At 39.8% G+C, this 23121-nt stretch overlaps 2 protein-coding genes across 8 annotated transcripts in view; one reads left to right on the forward strand and one right to left on the reverse strand.

Moving 5' to 3' along the window:
- Window positions 1–1032: 1032 nt before the first annotated feature.
- LOC309671136 (signal peptidase complex subunit 3-like) lies at window positions 1033–10158 on the reverse strand. The gene is made up of 5 exons (XM_082482317.1): window positions 9751–10158; window positions 6698–6779; window positions 3936–4004; window positions 2346–2461; window positions 1033–1510 (listed from the first exon to the last, which is right to left on the reverse strand). The coding sequence occupies exons 1-5, from the start codon at window positions 10107–10109 to the stop codon at window positions 1378–1380; spliced, it is 759 nt and encodes a 252-aa protein (XP_082338443.1). The 5' UTR covers window positions 10110–10158; the 3' UTR covers window positions 1033–1377.
- A 541-nt stretch (window positions 10159–10699) lies between these two features.
- Window positions 10700–23121, forward strand: part of ASB5 (ankyrin repeat and SOCS box containing 5) — a 42006-nt gene continuing 29584 nt past the window's right edge. Inside the window, exons 1-6 of one of the 7 annotated variants that reach the window (XM_082482163.1) lie at window positions 10700–10888; window positions 12785–12895; window positions 15851–15936; window positions 18304–18359; window positions 20391–20481; window positions 22740–23032. In XM_082482163.1, the coding sequence (XP_082338289.1) occupies window positions 22837–23032 (196 nt within the window). In that variant the 5' untranslated portion in view covers window positions 10700–10888; window positions 12785–12895; window positions 15851–15936; ... (1 more) ...; window positions 20391–20481; window positions 22740–22836. Of the gene's footprint in view, window positions 10889–10963; window positions 11195–12784; window positions 12896–15850; window positions 15937–18303; window positions 18360–20390; window positions 20482–22739; window positions 23033–23121 lie in introns of those variants that run through there. The other 6 variants (XM_082482162.1, XM_082482165.1, XM_082482166.1 and 3 more) reach the window with 6 other exon arrangements.

Consider the following 23121-nt stretch of genomic DNA (forward strand, 5'->3'; position numbering starts at 1 on the left):
GCCTCTGCGGCCATCGGAAGGGCACTGCCACAGGGCTACGGGAAGTGAAAAAGGCCAAGCCACAAGACAGACGCGTCGGTAATCATCGCAGGGATATAATTCATGAATAAACCAACCACTTACTCGGCAATTAAGAAACCAACTCCACAAGCGTGCCTAATTATCTCTCAAAAAAAACCATTTTTTTTTTTTTGTTTTCCTTCTGTAGAGAGAACTTAGTGCTCTCGTAACAGTTAAGCAACACGTACGTTCCACTCCAAAGCACAAAAAACGGGGCATATTTCAGTGCCGATTATGCTGATCTGTAGAAAACAGCACAAGTTCAGACGACCGAAATTCATGTAAATCTGCTGGATACCAGTGAAAAATTGTCCTAAAATATTCCTGTGAAAATATCTTTCATTTTCACAAAACTTTGTTTGTAAAAAAGACAAAGCACTCTTTGGAAGTTTTTTCAAGACCTCCTCGGCTGACGCACCAAGACGGAGAAGGTACTGAAGCAGCGCTTAGGAAGAACCCACAAATATTAAAGATCCTTTTTTAAAAGCAAGTCGGCTTCCTCAAAACCCACCAGCTCTTGGGTGAACTCACAGCAAAGGGGGAGACTCTGCTCCAACCTTTTGCGTCTCTTCTTTTGAAAGGTTTGTCACACTGCAATTCTTATAATTTTCCCCCCCGATTTGCAGTATTAAAACCTCTTAATTTTAATTTCAGGCTACATTTGCTCTTTTTGAAAGTCCCCAGCACATTCAGTTGTTGTCCCAGCCCCCTCTGGAATGAGTCTTCCTTTACCCGAAGCTTTTACTTTCCTTACTGACATGCTAAATGCACTAAAAAAATTCTTTTTATTCTTCCAGTTCGCTGCATTATAAGCGGTGATTAAAATGTTTTGTAATACAGAGTTGCAAACAGAGTAACCATTTCCTTCAGGCACTCGCAGAAATCGACTCCAGAAGGTGTATTTGAGGCTCTACACAGATTAAATAACTATCACAGTACCTCAAAAAACCACAGTAGGACTATCTTTCCGGTTTAAAAATGTTTATTTAAAAGAAGAGATCTATACCCAGATGGTCAGAAGAAAGAAAATAAAAAGAAATTCCTCAGTTCCACCCCCCCAAACCCATTACTCCACAATTTACCTTTCCCTTAAGTTTCAGCTTCAATGTTGTATTAAAAAAAAAAAAAAAAAAAAAAAAAAAAAAACCACAAAACCAAAAACCCTGAACTTTCATTTCCTTTTCCTATGCCGTTAGACCTGAGGAAATTAAGTACCTTTCTCTGAAGGGTTGCATGGGATGCGAGAAGAAACCGCAATAAAATTTATTCACAATATACAAGTATAAAAATATCTTGCTTAGGGTTCAGTATTATAATTTAATAACTTTTTGTTGTTTCATAGGTATCTGGGAAAGGTACAGACACGTGTCCTGATCCTGTTACAAGAGGTAGAATGCCAGCGTTTGGTACAACATTCCAGGAGAGAGTCAAGGTGACGTTTCTGTTTCCCCTGCAAAAGCAACAAAGACTATCAGCAGAAATAATCTGGTTAACCAATTTAACTAATAAATACTAATATTAAATAAATTGGGATATATTGGGATATTAAATAAATACGGGAGGGTGCCAGGGGCATAGGAACAGTCTTTTTTCAGTGGTGCCCAGTGACAGGACAAGAGGGAACGGGCACAAACTTGACCATGGGCAGTTCCATCTCAACCTGCGGAGGACCTTCTCTCCCGTGTGGGCGGCAGAGCACTGGCACAGCTGCCCAGAGAGGGGGGGAGTCTCCCACTCTGGAGCCATTCCAAACCCGCCTGGACGTGTCCTGTGCCACTGCTGGAGGTGCCCCTGCTCTGGCGGGGGGTGGCACTGGGGGAGCTCCAGAGGGCCCTTCCAACCCCCATCAGTCTGTGAAATTAGGATACAAATTGTTTTCCTCAACCAGAAACAACAGGCTTTTTAATTTTACACAGTTACTTCACAAAGTATTACCTATTTTCCATATAAGATTACTATTTTTTTTTTTTTTTACTGTTGCCTAACTCCTTTGGAGTTGAGTGCATCACAGAACCAACTTTATGCAGACAAGAACACTGGAAACAGAAACCCAGAAGCCCATTGCTCATATTAGCAGCACATCTCCCAGCCTACAGAAGAAACAGGGCATCTTGTATCCCAAAGTCATCTTCTAACAATCCAACCAGCAAGATGTAACAGCCTGACAGATTATCAGATAGAATATATGTACCTCACCCACAGCAATAAACACCCATACAAAATGCAATGTATGCAAGTAAGTCAAGACACCATGAATAATAATAATAAAAAACAGATATACTTACTTGAGACCATTTCCATCATCAAAGAAAAAGTACTTTGACTTCATGTCTTTTAAGAACAGCCTTGGGTTATCACCTCTCAACATGATCTTGTCCCAAAGCACCACCTGGTTTAGAGCCTAAAAATACAATTATAATTAAGCTGGCAAGGTACCTCACGAGAAAGTATTCAGCTACTGGAATTTCACAGCATTATTCATCTAAAAACCCCAAAGTTGAAGTACATGCTTGCAATCCATAACTAATTTAACAAAATAATGCTTTACAGAGTGGGGGAAACTAGTACTACTACACACCAAAGTGTGGCATAGAATAAATAGAAACAACAAAGAACAGCTCAATAAAACATGAGAAAGCCATTTAAAAAACTCATAAGCTTCTAAAGACTTGCAAGGTATCATGGGTTTTCCTTTTGAATTGCAAAGGTATGCTGCTTTTAAAGCGGTATTTAGACTTCCTTTCAAATAAAGGACTTAAACTGAGCTACCGTGACACCACCTATGTATTTAACATTTTCCCAAATTTAATGGGAAAAAAATCTCTACCTGAATTACAAACATAAGCCCAACAATTGCACGAACAATTCAAAAGACAGATCCCAAATTCTTGGGTATTTGAAACTTTATACTGTTCTTTTAAGTAGTCAGGTGCTAAAGTCTTGTTTAGTACCTTATAGAACAATTCAGAAAAAATATTTCTCAATATTTATGAGAACTAGTGATTTGTGTGAAAAAAAATTTAAGTGATGAAACGAAACAAAGAAGACCCAGACCCTAATAAAGAACCCTAAAAGTGATCTTAGTACAAGCACAATACCCTCCAGCATGTATAAAATAACTTTAAAAAAAAAAAATTAAAAAAAAAAAAAAAAAGGAAGGGAGATAGTTTTGTGTAGCAAGTTAAGAAAAAACCGTAAGCCTTCACTAGACCCTCGCACTGTAACCACAGTAGGTTAAACTAGAATTCAGGGGTACCATGGCAGCATGGCATCTCATTAATTAAATTTTCCATACGCTGTTCCACACAGCTCCTGCCAGATCAGTGAAAAAAGCCTTTGGCGATCCAAAGTGAAATATCAGTAGCAACCAATTTAAAGGATGCAGCATGGCCAATTATTTTGAGAAGTATGACAAGACCACATAAATATATTATGGGGCTACAGTAACTGGTACAGGCAAACGCTTTTGTGATCTACGAACGAAAGACCCCACCACACCTGGCCAGACCAGAGGCCACTGTATCTTTCTAACAGCAATCAACGGCAGAACGTTAGGGGAAAAGTAAAATGGACAGAGTAAATAAGTGAAAAAAAAAAAAACAAACTCATTTACAGTTCACTATTGCAACTGAACAACAAGGCATGTGTTACTTTTCTCCCACTCTGCTGGGAACATATTAAGTTGGGTTTCACGAAGGTGAACTTCCCCCCCTGAAGTTAAACTGTCACGAAAACAAGTCATGAAGGCCAGTGAGAACACTCCAAGCTGGGAGGAAATGCTGGTGCCTTAACTCTTCCCAGCAGAACTTCAGAACGTTAAAAATAGCTGCAGTACAAAATGGGTAATTGCTTCAACTTTTCTTTTTGATACTTACATTGTTTTTCGTTGAATATTCTGCAGACAAATATAGAAACAATTGTTTAACATTCCAGTCAAATATACTCTGCAGATGTATGCGTGTTAAGAAAAATACCATATTGTACTTACATAACCTTGTTTTATTTTTACTAAATCTAAATAGACTACGATAATTGCAGTGAGCTCTTACATTTCAACATACCTCATCTTATTTATAGATCAGAGCAGTTCCAAGAGTTCTAACATATATTTTAATCACATTAAAGCAACAGGTTTTTGGTTTGGTGGTTGGGTTTTTTTACTATTTATGAAATCTAACAGCTATTTCCTCCAACGATTTAAGAGTTCTATATTTGACACTGCAAGCTAGTAACCATAAGCTGCTGCTAGACAATCTATTGTAAAACCTTAAACATAAAAGGTAAGACAATTCTTCAGTAAATACCTTCAAAGCTATTATTTATACTATCACAGAACTCTGGTATCCAACTACGGATCGAGATACAATAGCATTAAACAGTACATAAATACAAAATCGGTGGAGTGTAGAGAGTGGGGCCTGTAATACCCACCTTTGAGAAGTTAGTAGGTGGGAAGTATTTCACATTGGAAGGGACACCAGGAATCAGCATATTTAACTACTGACTTACTACAAAGAAAGTCAGCTTATTAGACTGGAACAAAACTCCGCTCAGATTTTTGATCAACAGTAAAGACTTGATGACTGCCATTTGAGACCATCTGTACAATAAAGCTGATATTCTAAATACCTGTCTGTTGATTTAGCAATAAAATGCACCATGTGTGACTGCTAAGGAGAAGACCTTTTAACTCAAAACAAAGATTAGCTGTAAACTTTTATTTCCCAGTCCTCTTTTTTATTCTATTTGCCACTATCTCAAAGAATAAATTAAACAGATTCCCCAACCAGCCTCAAAATCTGTTCTATCTTATTCCACTCACCCCAAGACTGCATCGTGGTTTTAAGCCCCTAACTCAAAAGGCAAGTAAGGAAAGAATTAAATAATTAATTGCTGTTGCTGCAACAATAGCTGGAGCTATTTTATTTGAACATTTTTCACCATCTAACTCAAAGCAACAAACAAGATTCTGAAGTTCCCCTTGACAGGATTTTGTAACACTTGCTAAAGTCAGCCACGAATTAAGTAAGCTAAAATGAGTTTGTGAAAACTGGCTCCTTCCCTTTCCTTTCCCTCTTTCTTTTTCTAACTGTCATTTTATTTAATTTTTCCTAGGACTAACGTGTCATTTCCATTAGTTAAGAGAGCCCATGTACCAGTATCACTTCACAAATTTTGTCAAAAAAAAAAACCCCAAGCTACCAGAAAGTTGTATTTTACAACTCTACACACTGCAAGGTTTATTTATGCCAGGCATGAAAGATTAAGCCAGAGTTTTTAATCAAAAAACTTTAAAACTGTTGCTACTATTAAAAGTCATTAAAACATGGAATATTTACGTGCGCATACTGCAGATTAACCCTTGTATAAGAAGATTTCTTTCAGAGGTCCTGGCCTGCCTTGCTCTGCCCTCCCCTATATGCACTGCATACAATTCATCTACTTTAGAAGTTTAACCTCTGGTTTTAATACGTATAAGCATTTCAGAAGTTAAGCTCAGACTTAAGGGTTCACCTCTCCTGCTTCCAGCTGAAAAACAAATAAATTCCTTATTCCTGTGCAACACACACCTGCAAAAATCTGACTAACCTGTTTATCCAGGAGTTGCATTCAAGATCTCTATTTTGTTTGGTTTGCTTACACAGTGAAGTATTCTCCAAAACAGGGAAACTGAAACACGAAGGTAATCAATGTCTTGCCTAACACAGTGACAAAAAACAGCAGGCCGAGAAAAATCCCAGGAATCTCAGCCCAGCTGCAAAGCAAGGCTTAGTGTAATCACCTGAGGTAAAGCATGCTGCCTCATATTTGGTAGCCACCTCTGCAGAAAAACACTGATTTGTTTCATATCAAGACCCTAAATCCTACAAATTATTCCCTTCTACTGTCAAAAAGCCTACGCAAAACAAAACCAAACAGAAACAACCACACACAACCCTCTTTCCCCAATAAAAAACAGACAACAGGGAAGCAGAGAAATACAAAAGTTGCAAAAATGTAACAGCAATGAGAAAGAGGCCAAAAAGTAGTGTGACAGATTTTGTAGTACTTCATATGCTTCCCATTAACTTTCGTACTATTCAACGTTAACAATTTGATAGTTCAACATCTAAGCAAGTGAAGGATTACAGTATCTCTTTGTTTTTAAAGTACGACAGGTACTTGTATGCAAGTATTACGTGGAAAAAAGCCTCACAACAAAATGAGTTTGAAAGGTGCCTCTGAGTTTCTAGATTCAGTATGACAGTTAAAACACTGTTATATAAACCCTGTAATTAATTCACACGTCAAACCACCAATACTAACGTCACTTAACAGTAATACTGTCCAGATGTTAAACTGCACTTCCCATTATTAGATAGAGTGCACTTCACTACAGAGCCTGATTTTAAAAATAGGCATTAAAAAAAGAAAAAAACTACTTGCCTTGGGTCATCTACTAGAGACAGAACAGCTATTCCAAGTTCTATTTTACTGCCCTAGCTATGCAAGACACTACTTTTCAATGCTTTAAATTTATATTTTAAGACAAATTGTTAGTTCTCCGCAAGTCCTGAATATCGGAAGATTGTAAGGTAACAAAAATAGATGTCAAGATGTTCTCATTTCAAAATGTTCGCAAACCATTTTTTCCATTAAGGATATCTGCAGTAATATCAAATGTGACGAATCCCAGATCACTTCTTTCTCTAGGTCCAGTGAAATCTTCTACATTTTTTCTACGACAAAAGAAAACACAAGATTATAATTTCTCATTATTTCTCTTTCATGAATTACATAAATTATTATTCTTATTACAGATCTCCCTTATCCATTTTCTGTACTTTCTTTTAAATATCTTTGACTAAAACATAATCAACATTACAAAATAAAACCTGCCTTCCAGAAACTATAGTGCCCCAGTTTTGAATGACGGGCCTTGCCATGACAGTGGTGTAAGTTATACAAAACCTATAGGCTTTTTCCTGTTAATGAAAATTGGTATCTATCTACGCCTAAACTGCACCACATTTCATTTTAATAAAATATGCATTAGCCATCCCCAAATATACAAAGCTGATTGGAACACCAGCAGCATAGCTGTCTGCTGGCAACTATTTTCAATTATTATTTCTCAACTTTCCATAAATAAAAGCCTCTAGTGCCCAGTCTCATACAACACACTCCAACCACTCTGAAAAGCAGAGTTTACGTTTATAGCTCACAGAACAGAGATGATTTCTCCCTGGAACGCATCTAAGTAGCAGTATAAAGAAAATGCTTATTTTCTTCTACATTATGGAAAATAGACACAGCAGATGTTTTCATACGTATTCACAAAGCTTATCAATTTACCAAACTTACCCTGTACAAAGAGGACTACCATAAGCAGGATGGCAATCAGCTATGAACCTTAATTCCTCATGTAACAACATTTTTACGAATGATGAACTTAGTTACATTTATTCAAGTTTGAGAATTCATCCATGAAAATATCATTTCATTAAAACTAATCTTAGTAATCTCAAAGGAAAAAAAAAAGTACCAGCAGAAAAAAAACCACTTTGGGAGACAGTATTAAGAAAAATCACCAAAATTTCCCAAATTAAGCCTTGCTATGTATTTCCATCCCTCTGGAAAAAGCAACATCTTTTTAAGTATTAACCCTTATCAAGCACTTGACTTCATTTCTGAATCACTGTCAATCTGGGGAGTAACGAGGTATGCAGAACTCGGGAATTCAAGAAAAGCAAATAAGGTATAACGCCTCTCATTAACACCAGATCTGTGCATCACAGAAGGGACTGGTACATTATAAATCTAATCCAAATTAGAATCATAGAACCCCAAGTTGGAAGGGACCTCAAGGATCATCTGGTCCAACCTTTCTTGACAAAAGCCAATCTGAACAAGATGACCCAGCACCCTTCCTGGGTGAATCTCAAGAGTGTCCAATGATGAGGAATCCACCACTTCCCTGGGGAGATCATTCCAATGGCTGAATGTTCTCAGTGTGAAAAATTTTCTTCTTGTGTCCAATCAGAATCTCCCCTGGAGTAACTTATACCCATTACCCCTCATCCTTCCCATGTGATGCCTTGTAAAAAGGGAGTCTCCATCTTCTTTGTAGCCACCCTTTAAACATTAGTATGCTGCAATCATAGAATGGCTGGGGTTGGAAGGGACCTTAACGGCCATCTAGTCCAACCACCCTGCCATAAGCAGGGAGATCTTCAACTAGATCAGGTTGCTCAGAGCCGTGTCCAACCTGGCCTTGAACACCTCCAGGGATGGGGCACTGATCACCTCTCTGGGCAACCTGGGCCTGGGTTCCATCACCGTCATTGTAAGAAATGTCTTCCTTATATCTAGTCTAAGTCTTCCCTCTTTCAGTTTAAAGCCATTACCCCTCATCCAACTGCAGCAGGCCCTGCTAAAAAGTTTGTCCCCAGCTTTCCTGTAGCCTTTTAAGGTGCTGGAAGGGGCTCTAAGGTCTCCCCGGAGCCTTCTCTTCTCCAGGCTGAGCACCCACAACTCTGTCAGCCTGTCCTCACAGCAGAGGGGCTCCAGTCCCCAGAGCATCTTCATGGCCTCCTCTGGAGTCGCTCCATATTTCAAGCTCACAGGAACACCCAAAAACATGCTTTTATGCTGGTTTTACGCTGTTTGCATTCCTCAATCTAGCGTAAATATAGGGGTTTATTTTCCTAAGATATCAAACCAATCCAAAATGCAACAGCAGTTCCCCTTCTTTATTTGCACTCACCTCCCTTTTTGCAGAATCATTTTGGTTGGAAAAGACCTTTAAGATTAAGTCCAACCATCAACCTAACACTGCCAAACTGATCACTAACCCATGTCCCTCAGCACCACGTCTACACATCTTAAATCCCTCCAGGGATGGCGACTCCACCACTGCCCTGGGCAGTCTGTTCCAGTGCTCGACAACCCTTTCAGTGAAGAACTTTTTCCTAATCTCCAATCTAAACCTCCCCTGGTGCAACTTAAGGCTGTTCCCTCTTGTCCCATCGCCTCTTCCTTGGGAGCAGAGCCCGACCTCCCCTCGCTGCCCCCTCCTTTCAGGGAGCTGTAGAGAGCGAGAAGGTCTCCCCTCGGCCTCCTCTTCTCCAGGCTGAACACCCCCAGGGCCCTCAGCAGCCCCTCACCAGACCTGTGCTCCAGACCCCTCACAGCTCCGCTGCCCCTCTCTGGACACGCTCCACCACCTCAATGTCTGTCTTGTCGTGAGGGGCCCAAAACTGCACACAGCACTGGAACACAACCCCTGCTGCTCACCGCCCGCTCCTGTCACACACCTCGGGCTGGTCCAAAGCTCTCTGGGCTGCTTTAGCTCGGTAACTCGGCCAAACCCGAACTAAAGAAACTCATCAGTTGCGTGAAAACAGCCCATTTTCCTGTCAGCGCCCCCTCCCCGCCCTTTGCCTGCGCGGCTCCGGTGAAGAACCAGAAGCAGCAGCAGCCGAAGGCCCGGGGCGGGGCCGCCCCTGCTCCCGCCCGCCGGGGCCCTGAGGCGGCGGAGGCCGTCGTGGGGCTCCCGCATTGGCCCCGGCGGGAGGCGGGGACAGAGACGGCCGCGGCCCCGGCCCATGGGCACGGCGGCGGCGGGGAGCTCCCGCGGCGGCCGCCCTCCGCGCCCGTCCCCTCGGGGACCCCGGCCCCACTCCCTGCCCCTCTCCCGCCCGCACTCACAGCGTGACCCGGGAGACGGCGATGCTGACGGGCACCCTCCGCTCCTTGAAGGCGGTGGTGATGAAGCAGCCGAAGGTGAGCGCCGCCATCACGCTCAAAGAGAAGGCGAAGAGGGAGTTGGCCCGGGACAGCACTGTGTTCATCTCCCCGCTCGGCCCGGCCGCTGCTCGCAGAGGATGCGGGGAAGGGGAAGGGGGGGGGCCGCGGCGGGAAGCGGGCGGCGGCAGCGGCGGCTTCGCTGGGGCCCCGGAGGAAGGGGCGTGGCCCCGCCCAACTGGGGCGGGTCCACGGTGAGGCCACGCCCCCTCGCTGCCGCCGCACCGCGCCTGCGCACACAGCGGGGCCGCTCCCGCCGCCATGTTGTGGCTGAGGGGAGTGGGAGGGGCCGCCCGCCCTCAAGGCCCGGCGGGGCTGGACCGGCCGCGGGGAGGTTTGCGGTGTTCGTCCTATCGCCCTGGGCACTCAGGGCAGCGCGTCCCGCGTCCCTCTGGGAGCGGGTGGAGGGCTTCCTGGGGTACCTGTTCAGTACTCTCACCGCTAATACTGACAGCGTCCGTTCTTGTCAGTTCCTTCGTGACTTTGGGGGGGGGGGGGGGGGGAGCAAATAAATAAAAGGTTGTTACACGTTGGAGTGTTTTTTTGTGAATTAACTGCCACCTGCTGTGTTTCTAAGGTATTAATTTTTTAGCGTGAAGTTGGTGTTTGTCGCTCTGGTGGGCTTTTGCGTTTATATAATAGCATTTGAGGTGAAGGCTTGCTCTCTCCCTTGGCTGTGCCTTGCATTTGCTGGTGGTCCGCCTCGCCGCTGCCTCCCCTCCTTCCTATGGGGTGTTCCTCTTCATTCCCACTGCGTTATGGACGCGCTCCATACATAAATAATCTCATCTAGAAACCTCATTTAGCAGCTGGACGTGTCACTGGAACCTGTTTTCTTTCCCAGCTAGCAGTGTGACCCCTGAGGCAGGCTTTCGCCTCACGCCTCCCGGCCTATGGAAGCTTCACCTCAGCGAAGGTGCGAGTACCGAAGAGAGCACCATGGCGAAGCTCGGCTGAGGCGCTGAGGGGATCCCGGCTCCTCGTCCTGGGCTCCACAGACCTGCAGCATCACCCACCTGAGAACCAGAGGGAGAACCAGCCTGTACAATGGCGCTTTTTTCCCCAATATTTCACTGTGTTAAGTACAGCAGGCCCCATCAACAGGGATTTCTCCGGGCGGACGAGAGGTGTCAGCAGTGGTTCAGTTATATTGAGCTTCCCAGCCCTTAAGGTTGCAGTGCTGTGAATTGGAACTGGAGCTCAGATCCAGGGGTCCCAAAATGTTGGGAGGTCTCCTGGTGACTGAAGGTGCAGGGAGAAGAAGGGGTGGGCTGTCAGGCCACCCTGAAATGCGCCTGTTCTGGGATGATGGTGCTGTCTCTGTTCCTCCCCTGTGGCCGAGAGTCAGGTCTGTGATTCAGGGAAGAAAAATCTTTGCACATAAAGGGAGGGAATGGAAGAGGGAACATATACTAATGCTCTGTGTTTCCACCCAGCTTAAGTATCTGCAGCTCAACTCTGTTTAGCGCTATTATTAAATGTAGGACACAAAGGTACCTATGGAGACATTCCTTGCAGTTGGGAACCTCCGTTCCGCTGATTTCTGTGTGTCTGTGCATTTGCCGTAATGAAACCAGTCACAGGCCCCAAGAGGATGGGCTTTTTAGCAATATTCTGATGATATAAACTCATTGCTGGTTTGCATTTGGTAATTCCCAGCCTTCCTGATATTCCAGAAGAGTTGCAGAAACGCAGAGAGTTTCTTCTGTAAAGATTTTTGTAGGTTTGTTATTATTTTATATTTTGATTTTCTATTCAAAAGATTAATTTTCGTGAGGTAAAAGTTTTTGATTTATGGTCTGGAGTGTAATGTTACTGAAACCTTGGACAACCGTTACTGAAAAGCGGGTACTTTCCCCCTAAATATTGGAAGACTTAGAAGCAACAAGGGAGCTTTTTACTGCAAACTGGGGAACTTTTCAGAACTTGTAAAATCTCTGCTGTAATCAAAAGGATAGTTCCAAATGTGAATGCTAACCAACAAAAGGCTCAATTGCCTTTGCTCTTGCTTTTAGTTCTTAGAGTTGCTACTTAGAGTTTTTCATTAGCTATTAAACAACTCTGTTGTTGGGGAAAACTTAAGTAACTAAGGCAGAATGTGTAGGAATAAAGTAGTGAAATATCCAAAGCAGCAGTTAAGTACCTGAAGAAGACCAAAATTAAAAAGTTTAGCCAAATTCATGTTAGCATGTGTTTTTGAGACAAATTAATAGGTACGGCTGTTGCTCATGTAGTTTTGGGTTTATTTTAGTAGAACTCTTAAATAACTGTCACTTAAAAGCACAGTATGCAGGGGAAGACAGATGGTGTAATTTATTCAAGGACTGATCCGTTACTGTTTCAGAACAAAGAGACCTTCTGTAGCTTTTTAATGACTGAAATCTTGCAGAATCAAAAGAGGAGAAAAATTTTGAAATGAAGAAGGCAGTTGTGAAGGAAGAAGGGAAGAGTATTGTTCACAATAGCTGTTTGCTGGCAAGTTCCAAATTGTTCTGTGAAGAATATAAAATCTGTTCTTCCTGTAAAGAACAGAGTCATGATATTAACGTCAGAAGTCACTGTGAGCTACATAAGTTGTGTGAATGGATCAAATGCTTTAATTATGAAAACAAATTTATAGAATCTTGGGGAGGCAGAAGAGTTTGGGAGTCCATTTCCAAGAGGCAGTGGTGTAAGGTATTCGGTATGCCTGAGCAGCGTACTTGGGCCCAGACCAGCAGAGCACCTAAGGCATGGCAGTGCTCAGGCTGGTTCTTACTTTAAGAAATTTCCTAATTTTTCATTACAAACTAATTGAACAAAACACAGAGATAGTATTGGGAGCAGGTCTGAAATGTAGAATTCTCCCTTTTTCTCCTGTCCTGCAGAATTATCGTGCTTTGGAACTGTGTTTTTATGCACTCTTTGATTTATTAATCATGTGTTCTGTTTTTTATAGGGTTGGCACTTCAACAGGATTGATCCAAGTCAGCAGCTGATGATCAGAGTAGTCTTCTGAGAGAGAGTGGCTTGCTTTCCTTGGTTGAGATCTTTCTATTCTGATGTTCAGGTTAGTGAGCGATTCCTTTAATGATTTATAAACAAAATGGCCAGTGTTGACATTGACCATCAGCCGAGATTGTTGTGAGTTCCTTGTTTTTCTGCTGAAGCCAGATTGGTTCCAAGGGGGTACACACAGATAGGAGCTTCGAGGTGGCTGACAGTTTGGGGTGTATGGCTTGTGAATTCCAGGTGAAGGAGAGGTGTTAACTTCAGCTCAGGTGGTAGCACCTTTGGCCTTCTAGAGGCTTAAATTTCTACCTAATTTTACAGATGGAATTCTAGGTGCCTGTGGCATCTTTGGCACCTGGCTAGTTAGATGAGGACTGCATAGATAACTTTTTTTGGTCTAGGGCCATGCAAATACTTCCTAAATTTCAGCATAAATTTCTAAATCCTATATTGAATTTGTCTATTTTTAATTGAAATGTTAACTCTTTAGGAAACAGTAGCAACACACAGCGTCATAGGCAGCTCTGGGTATGTAGATGAAGGTTAAAATAAATGTGGCCGTGAGCAACTCGGGGAATTTTTGTCTCTGTTGGAAGAGCCCCCTTTCAGTTAGACCTCTCTGGGTGGGCCATTTTTACAACTGGTGTGGAAAGGCTGTGGCTAAGAGAAGTAGTCTTCCTGGACTGCATTGAAAGGGTTTTGTCTCTAACCTTCTTCTCACCTCCATTTTTTTGCTTTGGATCTAGAAAGTATGGAGAATAAGAACATAAGCAAACAGAAAATTTCACTTGCCTCTTTATTCTTATTGCTAGTCCTCCAGCAAGGAAATTTATGATTTCAGAATGAACTTGGTATTTTATAACACTGTCTGATTTAGCGGCAAATGAATGTTTCATTGGAGGTGGAACCAAATATTTTTGGCTGCAAAACCAACTCTTAAGTATATTTTTGGAGCCCAGCACAATTCATTTTTGGCTCCTGGCAGATTTCCTATTACCCCATTCCATGGCACACGAAGCCATGTTAGGTGAAGTCCTCTCATACACAGAATCATGGAATGCTTTGGGTTGGAAGGGACCTTGAAGATCATCTAGTTCTAACCCCCCTGTCAATAGGCAGGGACACCTCCCACTAGAGCAGGTTGCTCAACATCCCTGATTCAGCCAAAGCTTTCACACTTCATTGTGCTTTGCATTCTGTGGCAAGAAGCCTGCGTGCTACTGACTCACCTCACTCTAGTTTTACCTCATTCCCTAAGTCAGTTACGAGTTCTTCATCACAAAGTATTTTTATTTCTCTTGTAAAAGCACCAAGCAGAGACTGTCATGCCTCGGCTTGAGGAAAAGAATGTTTTGCTAGCTCTGTCACGATGATACCACGTAACTGATCCCAGTTTTAGTGGATGGAAAAACCCTTTCTGATATGAACACTAGCCACGGGAGTCAGCGTGTAGTGACATATGCTTGCAGAATTATCTTTTAACTCTCATCCTTACCAAGTCATGAAACTGAATTTGTAATTTCCTTTTATTAGTACCATTCATAGGCACCAGAATATACTTTACGCAGAAAGGAGACAAATGAAACCACTTTTGGTGTAGAAGAAAACCTGGCAAAAGTTTGAAGAAAGTTAAAGAAAACAGATTATTTCACTGTTTTTAGAAACAGTTTGTAATGAAGAAAAAAAGGCAGTTAAATGATTAAAAATCCTAAAAGACAGACTATAATGTAGAATAAAATTAACAATTTTGAAAGGAATTCAGATTGGTGACAGAAAACATTTCCAACTCAGATACTATTTCGAGCAAACTTTTCACTTTAGAAAAATTGCCAGACGTCTCATCTTGATGACATAATTTAAAGGTCTTACACATAAATAAATAAAAAAGTGCCATAGATTCAAAGTAGTTTCAAAAGTCCAGGTAGTGTTAATTCAAACAGCTGAAGAGGTCTGTCTGGGTTTACAAGAGGCAGAGAAGCATTAGTTACAGGTGCAAATCTGGTCTTTTGAAAACTGTCAGTTGAAACAGAAAATTTCTGTCAAGTCCATTTCTCTTGTACTTAATGTGTAGGTGATGAAAACCAAATCATCGCATCCTGGCTCTTCTCGGATTTGCATGTTACTGATTTATTTATTTATTTACTTATTTCTTTAGAGACAGCTATTTAATAAGAATATATGACATTTTGCGGTTCGTTTAAAAAAAGATTAACTGTAAAAACTGAAAAAAATGCCAGGTTCAGTTACATGAATTTAGATAAATAGAGGGTTGCACTGCCTGCTGGAGAAATGAGAAATAGCAAAGTTAGCTCTGTCAGGCTAGTTCAAATACCAAAAGCGTGGTGGCTTTAGTACCACATACCTAAGGCAGAGGGTGAGTCAGTTGCTGAAGAAGGAATCTGTGGAGTTCTGCGGACATGTGGTTGGGGATGAAAACTTTTGTTTGGACCCAAGAAAGGAACTATACAAAGGGAAAGAGATGCAAAAGGAGACTCTTCAAAGTTTCAATGATACAGCTGTATCAGTACATTAAGCCATCGAAAATCACAGCTAAATATCCTTATTAAGCAGCGGCTTGTATGTGCATTTTGACATTACTCTCCCCTCGTAGTTTGCTGCTGCTTTTTAACTGGAGGTTACTATCTCTGTAGCGGAGTGGGTGGTAGGGGATGCGAGTGTTTTTTTCAGTGTGAAGTCCAAAAGGTTAGTTTAAACTCAACAACAGTTTAAATTGCCAGATTTTGAACTGAAGTGGCTGAATACCAATACACATTCCTTCCTGTTGATTTCCAGGAAGGCAGAAGGAGGGGCAGGAACCTTCAGCTGAGGAATGGAATGGGCAGCTGGAGGTGGGAACTTCTTAAACTCCTGGGGGGCCAAGATTTGCTAGAGTTTGTCTGTCAGCAGGCGGTGTGTGCCTGTGGTCTGACACGTTTCTGCTTTTAGTAATGTCTCCAAGTACACACATGACTTGGTATCTTCTGTAATACTCTTACTAATTGGGTTGTGTTAGGTATCCAAAGAGGACTGCAACAAATGCTGCAGGACAAACGCACCAGGTTTCTTAGCAGAACTCAGACTGAATTTACTTCTAAACAGGTCAGTTATACTTGCTTCCCTTCTGTATGGAACTTTACTGTCAGTGATTAGTTGGGCTGGTTAAGTGAATCAAGCATGCTCGTATGATGATGTTGCTGATAGCAGGGATGGTTTGATATTAGACTTGTAGTTGAAGTGGAATCTATCACCATTGTGAGAAGTAGCTATCCAGTGGGTGTATAATAAAGTGATAAAGCTTTAAAATTTCTCTGTGTTCTTTCAAAGAACTGAGAAAATTAGAAAACTGGAATTTCATAATTGCTTGAATATCTGAGTTACTTTTCATGTTTTTAAATACATGTGATACAGAGAATGTCTCTTACATCTAGAGATACTGATTGACATTTAAATCCTTGACCAGTAATTCCATCCTCTCAAAATCCTGATATGTAAGTCTGTATGTTAGAACTATTTTCTAGATTTGGAGTAGTATTTTCAACAGACAGGAAAGACAAAACACCTGTATAAACCCAGTTTAAATTCATTAAATGCTAGCAGTAGAATAAGCAAACTTTTCATGATGTTACAAATGATGAAGAAGAACTTTATTTGTATAGAACCTAAATTGTGTCAGAGCAGATTTTAATACAGTGGAGTTAAAAAAAAAAATAAAATGTACTACTGTATCTACCCAACAGCATGAATTTGGACTTTCTGGAGCAGTTTCAGAACTGATGGGAAATAATGGGCTACACCAAAATACAGAAAGAAACTATGAAACAAAACTTGTATAAGATAAATATTTGTGCATTAAAGCTTTTTAAATTAAGTGGTGTGTTTCATAGTCTTATGAGAGAAGAGGAATGGTTTCTAAATACATAGCTGTTCAGTAGAATACTGTCAGAAGTCAGAGTGTGACTACCAAGAGGAGGAGAGTAACATGTTTTACAACATTTACTCTGATTTTCCCCTGTTACGACACTTAAGGTGTCATTGCATTGCATTTTGAAAGAGGGTTTTGGTGATCAGGAGACTAGCGTGAATTATGAGAACTGCAGCAATCTGAATGAAACATACCTTACGACATCAGTTGTAACTTCACACTGCATTGTTTGTGTACATTCTGGACTGACCTGGCATTAAGGTACTTCAGGAAAAAAAGCTGTAAAAAGGAGATGTAGGCCCTTTGTTTGTTTGTTTTAGAGTGGTGTGTTTGCTTCAGTTGGCAACACAACTCGTGTTTTTGTGCTAAGACTATGGTTTTGTCATGTGGCCGAGTAAATCTAGAATTTTTAAGGATAGCAGCATGGTGCAGTGAAAAAGCAGTTTGGATCTGAACCGAGCTTGGTCTGCTCTGCATCAAAGTTTGTGTTCTCTCACTTTTCTTCTTTTCATTCCTCCAAAACAGTCACACAAAGTCAGTACTTTGGCCACCTCTCCTCTTTCTATTTTACAAAGAGAAATGTCTGGATTGTGCTCATGGGCTTGAGTTCCTGTTTGGAAAAGGGCCCAGCAGCTCTTTGATGTCTTCCAATAACTCCTATTTCTGAATTTCTTGTAGCTATCATATAAATACGATTTGTTTGTTTTTCTGTGTCTAAGCATAGATGCATAATATCCTTAACTTATGAAGCATATTGCTGAAAAGAACATTTAGTATTTTTTAATAATTGTTTTATGGTATGTCTATTTTTTTTTAGCCTTACCTTCAATGGTAACTTAAGGTAACGTTTTGCATAACAACTATATGAGCAAATGCATTTTTAAATAGTTGCTTTATGTCTAGATTTATTCAGTTCAAATGCTTTGAATAGAAAATAATAGAAAAAATGCTTAAAGAACATACATCAAGGAGGAAATGACATAAATGTCATTCAATAACTTTAGATGAGTCAGATAAAATTTTAAGTATTGAGGATTAGCATCCCATACACCTATTAAAATGCAAGTCAGCAGGTCACTAATCAGGTCACTTTTCATGCTGAATTAGATATTGCCTTTTTGGTGGCTCAGGCTTCTCAGCATTTTTGAGTCCTTGATGAAGCACGGTATGCTTACATCAGAAACTCAGTACTAGAACTAGTGGCTTCTTCCTGATTTTGTTGTAAACTCTTTCTGTTCTGAGGTCGTTGTTTTATTAATTTCTCTTGGTGGGTTGTCTATAATGTATAAAATAGTGCATTCTTCGAAGCACCTAAGAATTTCTGTTCCTCTGCTTGGCATCCTATTTCATTAAAGTATCTTCTGTTACATTTGTTACTAGCCAGAAGTTTCAAAACCAGGACTACTATTTTAACTTCTTGTGTATTTTTAGCTAAATCTCTTATATGTGGAGAAGGACAGGCAGGTGAAGAATTATACAAGTAATTCCTCATACCGTATTGCATATCTTGTCTTTAAAAAACATTTTAACTTTCGGGCATTTAGGTGCGTCTCCAAAATACTGAAGCAAACTTAAGACTAACCGGAACAGAATTTGTGCCGTAAGTATAATTTCTCTCCTGCAGCCTATATGAATCTAATTTAAGGATATTACTTTAAAAGATTTAATTAGAAGTAAGTGTATTTTCAAGAACTAAAGACACAGTATATGGTGTAAAGAAATCATATTTCTAGTGGTTTTACAGTCTTTAGTATTAAAAAAATGCCTTCAAAGACTAAATATGATATCAATTGTGTTATTTTTCTTGTGTATCTTGCCTTACTGAAAATTAGCACGCCAGTCTTCTACAACATTGAGGAATAATTGCCAGAATAAAATAAGGACTTTATTAATGTGGTTATGTAATTAATCATGGAAGATAGAGCATAGTTTCCTCTAAAAGTTACTCAAATATGTTGTGGGTAAATTGCACTAGATTTCACAAACAGTTTGAATTAGCATAAACAGGTGCTACCGCTGCAGAATACTTTCTGCGCTTGGCCACTACACAGTAAGGCATTAAAGGGCAGGCTACTTTGTGTGACACCGGAGTTTGAAATTAACTGCTTTTATTGTCATTATAAATGACAATATTGCTATCTTGAGTATTCTGGTTATGTTCTTTAGAAATGATAACTGACCAAGCTACATGAAAAGGGAATTTAAGATGATAAATTACAGCATTTGATGGTTTTTAAGTGGTTTTAAAATTAAAATACTTAATTGCCAGAAATGGGGAAGGCATACCAGATAAATGATTACCTTCTTCTTGTTTTATTTGCTGGGAATTTCCTCGTATGTCAAGCTATGGGGATCCTTGTGTGTCACAGTATTACTATGTTCTAAAAACAAAACAAAAATCCTAATATTGTTTATCTGCAGTGTAGCTTGGTGCCATTTTCCTGGGTGCTATGAGAAAACCTGAAATGTTATAATAATTTTACATGCTGTCCTTTTTGTAGCCTGAATGAACAGGCTTTTGTACCTGAATGAACATTCAATATTTCATTTTATTTAGGTTTGTTATCCAAATTTTCTATTAAAAGAAAAATTATTAGATACCTAATTAGTTTCAGTATTGTTTTCACCAGAATGTCTGAGTGTTTTGTTAACAGCAGCCGAGTCATGTTCAAAATATTCCTCTTCAGGGGTCCTTTTAAACCCATTTTACAAGTGAGGAAATGAGGCAGAGATGTTTCCTTCCCGAAAATCAAAACGATAGAGGAAACGGGAATGTCCAGATTAAGCCACTGCTTTTTTCAAGTGCTCTGATATTTTTATAATGTTGTATGTTTGTTACATATTACTGATGAATTTCTATTTGGAAGCTCTCCATATTCTGCTCTGCTGCAAGGCCAGACTCCAATTGCTTTCTGTTGCCATGCAGTAGAGAATTTGGAACACTTCCATGCCAGTTTTTTACACTCTTCCATGGCATCACGTTGACCATCAGATCCTTTATGTATTTACTTATGCTTCTACTTTCTGCTTCCGTTACAGCATCTGTAGCTTTCTGTTCCTGATTCTCCCAGTCGGCATGGGCTTGCTTGCAGCTATTTTGGGTTCAACTCTCAGTGTTCACATTGTTGATTCTTCCAAAATGCCGTGTGAGCGTTAACATCTGAGCACTTGCTCTGTTTTCATGCCTGGGTGCCTGGTAGCGTGGGTTTGCCAACAAACTGTAAAAGCAATTGCTGCAGAGCTTTAGTAGCCTCAGATTAGGATAAACTTGATTGTTCTGTGCAGTTGGGAGGGTTTCCAGTTAAGCTGGCACGCGCTTACTTTAAAAAAGAAGAAATATTATTAGCAGACTAATTTTGCCAGCTGTTTCTGAGTATACGTGAACTGAAATTCTCAAAGCTCATAATTTCTTTCATTTTTATGTAGTTTATAGCTAAGGAGGGAAATTTTTGAGAGGACGAAAGACAAGCTGTGATACAGGAATAATCCTGCTGCTCATTTTACATGTTGTTTCTAGAAGGAGAAGTTCTACAGATCAATGGGATTTTTGAAAGATCACTTACAAAATATTACATGCATCCACAGCACCATTTTTGAAAAGGTTTTTGTTATTTTTCTTGACCCTTTACAGAAAGTTTGACCTGAAGAAGACAACCTAACAACTGAGGAGTTTCTTTTCAGTGATATACCTACTGCAGTTATAAGAAGCAGGAGACAGAATTGTAAGGGGAAGTTTAACTCTGAGCGCTGCTGTTAACTCCACCTGTTATTTATGTTTTTGTATTTGTTATGTTATTTATATTTAATTATTTATAGTAATTGCTATTTTGATTTTCGCCTGTACAAAGAAAGACTATTTTGTTAATTAACGAAACGTGAGAGAAGCCCAGATGAGAAAGCACAGTTACTGGAGGACACAATGTGGACTCAGGAAAAAAAGGGGTCAGGTGAAACACTATGAAAAGGAAAAATGTTTTCCTTGAGATAATTCAGGTTCTTCCTTGTTCTGCATGGTAAATTCGCAAAACAGGTACTTAAAATGGCTGGGGAATTCTGTGGACTGATTGAGTTACGCTGAATAATACTAGTAATAGTATGGAAGAAGTTAGAAATTCCAATACTGGATGTGTTACTAAGGAAAATATCATTTCTATTAATGATTGAAACGGAAATTGGCAGTGGTGGCTCAGAACATAATGCCTATTTATCCTTATGGAAAACATGACACCTCAATTCAGTGTCAGATAACAATGTGCCAAATATAAAAAGGGATTTTCATATGGCATTTTAAGTACTCACTCTTGCTTCTAACTATGGTATGAGGAGAGCAGTTCCTATTTTGGCTGGATGAGAAAATGTCTATAAATGAAATTTAGGAGAAAATGCGTATATTTTTTCACTTACTAATAGAGTTTACAGTGTAAACTTCTTTTTAATTGCCTTTTCTTTCTACTCTTTTGATTTTAATGTGGATTAATTTTTTTTTTCAGAGAAAAAGACTGAATGTCTGTTTCTCTCAAGATAAGCACAATTCGGTTCCTGTCTGTTAAAAATCTTGATAATTATTTCCAAGCACATTTCCTTTTATCGTTGTCTTTTCTTCATTTATATAGGTTTATTTGAGTGTAGTTTCCATAAGACATTGTAGTTTCTTGCTCTAATACATTACTTCTGGAGTCAGATGATAAGAGGTTCTGTATTTTGCCACTTTCCTTACAGAAATGTGATTTTGGATCATATCCTTAATGTCTGCGATGCTGTTTGCTGAAGTCAGGGGGATCTGTGGATGCAGGGACGTTTGGCTCAGACCCTCTGTTCCTGAGGGACACTTGCCAACATTCTAAAATGCTTTTTTTCTGACCGTCAAACGAGAATCCAGGGTAGACTAGAAAGGGTGTTGAAGTTTAAGATTACTATGGGTAGAGTATTTTAAACTATAATTGAAGACAGTATGTTTTTTATTTAAAAGGAAATAGAAAAGGTTAAAACAGGACTCTTTCCTATACTGCCGCGATTATTTATTTTAGGGTTATAGCTTACTTAGGAATCTAGTTCTGTCCTGCAGCTCCTCGTGTTGTGACACCATTATTTACTCAGCAGTTACTCACACTAATGGAACAATTTGTGCGTAACTGCTGATGACTATGAGTAATAACTTTACGGTATATAAGAAAATTAATTCTTAAAAAATCTGAGGAATTTAGATTCCCCTTTCTAAAACTGGCCAAGAAATAAAGCCTGCCATGTCATAGGTTTAAAATAATATGATGCAGCACAGTGAAATGTCTATCATAAGCATTAGAATTTTCGAGGTTGTATATTTACCACTGCATTTATTTAATTTTAATTACATTTTAATTAATTTTATTTTAGATACTTTAAGATCTTATTTATAAAATTATCTAGGAGTTTGATTTTTATAGTCTGCTCTGAATACTTTTTTTTGTGTAATGCTATAAGCCATATATCCTAGATATTTTCATTCTGAACAAAATAGTAAGAGACTGTCAAAGCTGGTATATATTAAATCTCTGTTTCTTTATTAATGTGTATTTCAAGTATTTACTGATGCGGTTCTAGTTTTGTAAGACAAAAATAGTAGTCTAACATAAAGTAGCACAAAAGAGCAATTGTACTTAAGAAGAAAGAGAGCTTAGTTTAGCAAAAACTGATTACCTGAGTTACTTGTTTTAGTACATGAAGTTGTAGTTCTTAGTACTAATATTTTTGACAGTGTATTTTTAAATGTGTTAATAGGGTAAATAAATTAATTAGAAATGCAGAATTTGGAATGAAACAGACCTTTTAAGTGGAACAAGTCCAATCCAGGGTCTTGGAACCTGTATCTGTTATATTCCATCCCACTGGAATATTACCAGGCTAGCAGGAGCGGTAGTGAACTCAATACTATGTACAGTATAAATAATCGCCATATTTTGAGCAGCAAGCATCATGACCAGCTGATATTTTCTTTCCTGAGGACCAGTTGTTCCCAAGAGTGCGTGGCTGGAGCCATATGATCTTATCAACACATTTGAGAGCCCTACCCAAACACTGAGAGAGATTTCGCCGCAGCAATGACTGTCATAGAAGAAAGTCGCCCTTTTGCCCAGCAGCTATCCAATGTCTACTTTACTATACTTTCCCTTTTTTGTTTTAAACTTTTTGTGAAGATCAGCCTTGCCATACTGAGTCATTTCTACATCGTGAAAGGAAACCGTAAGGAAGCAGCAAGGATAGCTGCTGAATTTTACGGAGTTCCTCAAGGACAAGGTATATTTGTACTTACTATCTTATCACTACTGTTTGGGGGTATTGTTGCTACTGTTTTTTTTTCCAGGTAATTATTTATCTGCTAACCT

Source organism: Vanellus vanellus (genome assembly GCF_965231255.1).
Source record: "Vanellus vanellus genome assembly, chromosome: 4".
Lineage (NCBI taxonomy): Eukaryota > Metazoa > Chordata > Aves > Charadriiformes > Charadriidae > Vanellus > Vanellus vanellus.